Source organism: Haplochromis burtoni, unplaced genomic scaffold (genome assembly GCF_018398535.1).
Source record: "Haplochromis burtoni strain Fernald_Lab_line unplaced genomic scaffold, NCSU_Asbu1 Contig_128, whole genome shotgun sequence".
Classification (NCBI taxonomy): domain Eukaryota; kingdom Metazoa; phylum Chordata; class Actinopteri; order Cichliformes; family Cichlidae; genus Haplochromis; species Haplochromis burtoni.
The window spans coordinates 133713-139734 of record NW_024582489.1 but is presented as its reverse complement, the minus strand read 5'-3'; the positions used below and the strand labels follow the sequence as shown (position 1 = coordinate 139734).

The 6022-nt window shown below is 39.9% G+C and overlaps 1 protein-coding gene across 1 annotated transcript in view; it reads left to right on the top strand.

The window, feature by feature from the left end:
* Positions 1–314: 314 nt before the first annotated feature.
* The window catches only part of aadac (arylacetamide deacetylase), a 21311-nt gene continuing 15603 nt past the window's right edge, over positions 315–6022 (top strand). The window contains exons 1-4 of the mRNA XM_005930041.3: positions 315–992; positions 2329–2557; positions 3105–3174; positions 4937–5108. Coding sequence (XP_005930103.1) covers positions 852–992; positions 2329–2557; positions 3105–3174; positions 4937–5108 — 612 coding nt within the window. The 5' untranslated portion in view covers positions 315–851. The remainder of the gene's footprint in view (positions 993–2328; positions 2558–3104; positions 3175–4936; positions 5109–6022) is intronic.

Below are 6022 nucleotides of genomic sequence, written 5' to 3'. Positions count from 1 at the left end.
TCTCTTGTGACGCCCCACTTCTGTTGAACCAGTTTGTCACTTTTTCTACACAAAGATATACCCATGAAAATAAGATAAACTAAACCAAAAAGTCCTGCATCTGCACACTTTTCTTCCCATTGCTGCAGCAAGCACCAAATCGTCCCTCCTGCAGCGTTTGCAAACGTGAGTGCATCAGAGAGTCATGTTGCTTTTGACAGTCCTACCAAGAAAGCAGACATCAGAGTTGGCTCGTCACCAATTATATAATTAGCTTGGACAGCCTTGCAACCAAATCTGCAACAGACTTTAGCTGTGTCCATATAGAAGCTACACAGACTTTCTCCTCATATAAAGTCAACTGGAAAACTTGTAGCCGGGGAATGGAAAGAGTGAAAGGGAAAATGAAAAAAAGGGGAAATCTGAATGCACCAGCCATGTTTGAGGTACAAGCCACGACATTCGTGCATCAGGTGCATCTTAGCATAAAGTTTAGTCGCGCGCCCCGTGTAATCTAGCGATTAGAAGGCACCTGAGGAATTTGAGTTGTAGGCCAAGGTGGGACGGTTCCTGCCTCGTGAGCACACAGCGTGCGCGCTCCTGTCTCCATATCACTGACACTTCAATTAATTCTGCTGCTCCACGAGACAGACACGCACTAAGGAGCCCACTGGAGCATCGAGAAAAGCTCAGAATTTGCGCACAGATGACCACAAAATGACACCGAGCGCTCGCTGTAGAATTTAGCTCGCGTGGATCCAAGAATTGATTCCGTGAGTAAGCTTAGTCGCGAAGCGAAGTGACTTAAAACAAGCGCAACAGCCCGTTTGTTTTGCACCCCGCAGTTTGTGGCCAGGGACCCACGCTGGAAAATGAGGCTGGGAAGCATAATTTTATTCGTCGCTTTCTGCTCTTTCACCGCTTATTACGTTTACGAGCCCATTCCTGAGGAGATAGAAGAGAGATGGAAACTCATGCTGACCAACTCTTTCTTTAGAAGTCTCAGCCATCTGGTAAGAAAAATAAAAAATAAAAGAACTATTCTTGCCGTCTATCTTGATAATCTGCTCTGCTGTTACTGAAATACAAGCCCAAAGAGTGTAGGCTCTTCAGTATTGTGGATGTATGAACACACCTTTCTGATCACTTTAATGCACTGTATGTATGTCATGTAGCCATAAGCTGAGAAACGGTAGGTAAACTGCCTTTGTTCTCTGAGCAGCTAAGGTGGCAGGTTAAACGTTTTGTTTTTTTGCTGATGTAGATGCACATGCTGGTTACACCAGATTATGTCAGATGCTAATCCATGTTTTGTATAGTCCTGCTCACCTGTTCTAATAATAGAACCTATCAAGGGAACCCGTCTGCGTTTATGACGGATAAGACGCCCGTGGTTTACTGTAGCCCATTGTGCTACGGCTAATAGAGGTGGATTTTTTTTTATTGTCTTCAAATGCGGTTTGCATAGATTAGTGTTGCACCATATCATCAGTAGTAGTGTAGTTTTAATATAATGGTTAGTGGATTTATTTTGGAACACCTTTTTTTCTTATTAACATCCTAAGTATTAAGTAAATCTTAGTGCTGCACTTGTTTTTAATATTGATTATTATGCAGTTAGAAAAAGGTGCAGTCTACTACCTCGAACACCACAGGACAATTCTGTTATTAAACTAGAGATAGTGGTATCTCATTTTTCCCTTTTAACATGAGAACATGAGAGTTACAAAAAATCATCTGTTTTGGAGATGTAATGACCATTTTGTAACAAAATCCTGAATTTTGATTTAATACTAAAATGTTTAGTACACATCAGTTTGGTCTTTGTAATGTCAAGAAAGGGACCCCTCTTGTGTTTTTTTTGTTTTTTTTTGTTTGTTTGTTTGTTTTTAATAAAACTACTGCCTGACAGGAGCTCCTGATGGTACTCGTCCTAGATGACTCTGATTAGGTTATTGTGGGCACATCAGCTGATTACCCTGAAGCCAGCTTTCTACTGCTTCAGCAAGCAGACATAATGGAGTACCAGTCATGCTTTTATTTCATTTAGATATGACTTCTTTCAACGGTTAACTTTAGGGGACTTGACATTTTGCCAGACAGCGTTCTTGTGACTCCTTGTTTCTCTCGCTTCCTCCTTATCATGGTCACAAGTTTGGCATATTTGACCTTTTCTGTTTTGAATATTATGGATGTTAGGCTGGCATAAGTGTACATAGTATAAGCCTGTTTATCCTAACATTATCATTTGTACAAAAGGTAGTAGAGATGCCTCATGTTTCACAAACACTAACAAATTATGTGATGTGTTTTTCTCTACACCTTACATTTGCCTTTCTCCATTTCCAGGCAGACATAAGCGAATTACTGGGCCTGAAGGACTACATGGGGGTAATGTACTTCATTACTCTTTTAGAGAAGATTGCACCTGTTTCTGATGAGCATGTCAAGGTGACAGAAGAAAAGTTTGATGGAGTAGAGGTGGTGTTATATCAGCCAAAGCACCGAGGTAGTGACACAGACCTCAGGAGAGCGATCATATACCTGCACGGTGGAGGATGGTGTCTGGGGAGTTCCAGTAAGTAGTTGGGCTGGGCTCTGTTCTCCTTTATCACACTGAATAATGACTCTGTGGCTTTTAAAGGTGAACTGAAAGATGAACACATTGTGTGTTCATCTCAGAATATTACCATTGTTATTTCAAGAGAGTAGTGGTGATATTCTCTGATTGATTGATTGCGGTTCATGACATTACAGCTTCATATCAACTCCCAGTGGCTGGACTGTGACAGGATCATAAATAATGAACAAACTGTGAATCACAAATCACAAAGCTTTGAGTTTCCTGAGGAAATAACATGCCTTCTGCAAGATCGGTGGGGACCTCAGGGGGTGGTTACCCTTGCTAATCCAAAGACGAGACATGCAGTTTGACACATCTCACGCTGCTCGTGCAATCTGTTAAAGGCCTTTCACAATTACAGTAACATGAATCTTTCCAGGAAGTATTGCTAAGCTGAATGCCAGGTTCATCTCTCTTACTGTAGCATCAAATTTATGAAATTTAATGCGATGTATTGTATTACTTAAGTCTTTTTCATCCTGCTTTTCTACTATCTACTTAGGAATGAGTCCATATGATCTCCTGGCCAGAAAAGTCGTCACTGAGCTCGATGCTGTGGTTCTTTCAGTGGAGTAAGTATTTCGTATTTTATAGTCATGTATATTGTTGTGAAAAAAGAGGTATTGCTGAAGCAGCATGTTTTTTGTTTTTTATGGCATTATTTAAATTCTTTTTTGTTTGTGGTATTAATAGGTCTCATCCTCTTCCCCCGACTTTTCCCCTGTTGCTCACACACAATTTTCTTTTGTCACATCCCCGTCATCCCTCATTAGTCACAGGCTAGATTGAAGTGATGATGCTGTTAAGCTCTCCATTTTTCTTTTTGTTTGGGACTCTGTAAGCCTTTTCCCCATCATAGCACTTCCACTGCTATTCTTTGGCACACACATCTGTGTGTGTGTGTGTGTTTGCTAATACTAACATTGTCCGCTAAATAATTTTTTTCACCTTTTAAACATCTTTTTAGATATGGGTATTTCTACCTCTTAAAATGTAGATTTTCATAGTCATGAAACCAACCCACTGTGTAGTAAAGTGGACAGCGTATGGGTTTGGGGTGTGTAGGGTATTTCCTTATCTGGCTCATCTGAATTCCTTTCTGCTTTTTGCCAGTGGTTCAATGCGTAATTGAAGCATTAGTGAGTCTCAGGGTCAGCCATGCGTAACATTTGGCAAATAGATTAAAATACTTGTAGAGATGACACCAGCACTGCAAAGGTCAGAGCAAAACAAAACCGTTTATTGTGTCAACCATATTTCAGCAGCGTAGAAGCAGTTTGCAGCAGCTGTAGTTGTGAAGTGATTGTTTGATTCTGGACATGGGCTATTTATAGCTGGCTGTTGTCGCGAAATCAATCAATGTAGAGCAGTGTCACAAACCACGGAGGCCCCAGAAAAGTACAATCAAACGTTGAGTTTATTAACAGCCCGGAGAAAACATCAACATAAGTCTTCTGACCAAAATACATGTTGTGGATACTTATAAAGCAGTGGGGTACACGCCCCCCCCATGGCGTCAAATAGGTTCCAGACATTAGTCACAGTTAATCGTACATTTTTAATAGCTATAAGCAGACATAGAACTTCTTTTCTATAACACCTTCCATACAAGGTAATAAACTTCAAGCCCTCAGGGTCTCTGAGGCTAATTATTGACTCTGATCATCTGTTACCAAGTAGAATAAAATATAGTAAGACACCAAATGAGTTAAGGCCTTAGCAGTTTCCCTCAGCATGTATTACCTGGACAGTCACGCCAGTGAAGCTTAAGAGCCTTAATGAACCAAACATCAACTCAAAATAAGCACAGATATGCAATGTGTATAAAATACTTCTAACTGTACTTGTAATAAAAGTTAACATAATGGAAGGATCCTCAAATGGACATCTTCAATAAACAACTGTAATGCAGTATCAAAACTGTGAGAAATATTATTAGATGAAATAATGCTGTAAAGAATGTTATTAATGCAATTATAATGATGCAGATTATATGGCAGCAATAAAAGGATTTCTGTATCTCCACACTGTGCACGCTTATGCAACCAGATATTTATACTTTTTTTGTTATTATTTTTCCTTTTCCTTGAGTTTTTCATTACATAAATATTATATCCATTGCACATTATGTAAGTTATAGTTCAAGTTAATAACTAAATGGCAATAAGTTATTTTCATTTTTATAACCTTTCTATACTCTACTGTCTCTTTATTGCCCATTCAGTTTGAAAGATGTCTGTTTGTCTTAAAAAAATAATTACATTTTTTTTCCAACGTGCTTTGTTTGCTGAAATATTGTCTGTAAACATGACTTAAATAGTTAACTCTGCTCAGGTATCGCCTTGCTCCAGCGCACCACTTCCCAATCCCCTATGAGGATGTTTACCGTGTGGTCAAACATTTCCTCCAAAAGGGGGTGCTGGCCCAGTATTATGTGCACCCTGGACGCATTGCTGTGTCTGGGGATAGTGCTGGGGGGAACCTGGCAGCTGCAGTCACCCAACAGGTACTGTTTTTTTTTTCTTTTGTTTATAACATCGAATCTGTTTTCCTGTTCATGAGGTGGCAGAAGAATAGGTTATTGAGTGACTGTGTGATAAATAGTATTCTCTTACCCTGAAACAGAAGACTGTTCCTGTCTTGGATCTAAGTATTGGTATCTTTATATTCAATTCAAGTTTTTCAATTCAATATTATCTATATCTATATATCTATATATCTATATCTATATCTATATATATATCTATATCTCTCTCTACGGTGCCAAATCACAACAAGGAGCTTTATATTGTAAGGTAAGTTCACTAATACAAAGAAAACGGAGAATAATTCAACAACCATATAACCCCCTACGAGCAAGCACTTTGGCAACAGTGGGAAGAAAAAGAAAACTTTTAACAGAAAGAAACCTCCAGCATAAATGAGCCTTATATCAAGAACCTACATCTGAACACAGCCAAGACCAAGGAGATGGTAATCGACTTCAGAAGAACAAAGCGATCTGAGATCTTCTACCACTCACCATTGAGAGCCTTCTGACCTACTGCTGTACTGTGGAGGATAAGAGGAAACTGCAGCAGGTGGTGATGGCGGCAGAGAGGGCAATTGGCACTTCACTAACCCCCCTCAGAGACATTTATACTGGCAGACTTTAGTGAAAGCCAGTATCATCATCAAGGACCCCTCGCACCCTGGACACTCACGTTTTTTCCATCCTCCCCTCTGGTAAACACTACAGGTCGATCAGATCAAAGGCAAACAGACTCAATAAAGGTTTCTACCCACAGGCTGTCACATGCTCTACCTCCAACCTGATTGAAGGTTAACTGTGCTGTTAACATTTATGGGAATTTCAACTGTTTTAAAAACTGTATTTATTTACTGTCTCGGAGGCCACACCGAGACGGCACCGGTGGGCGG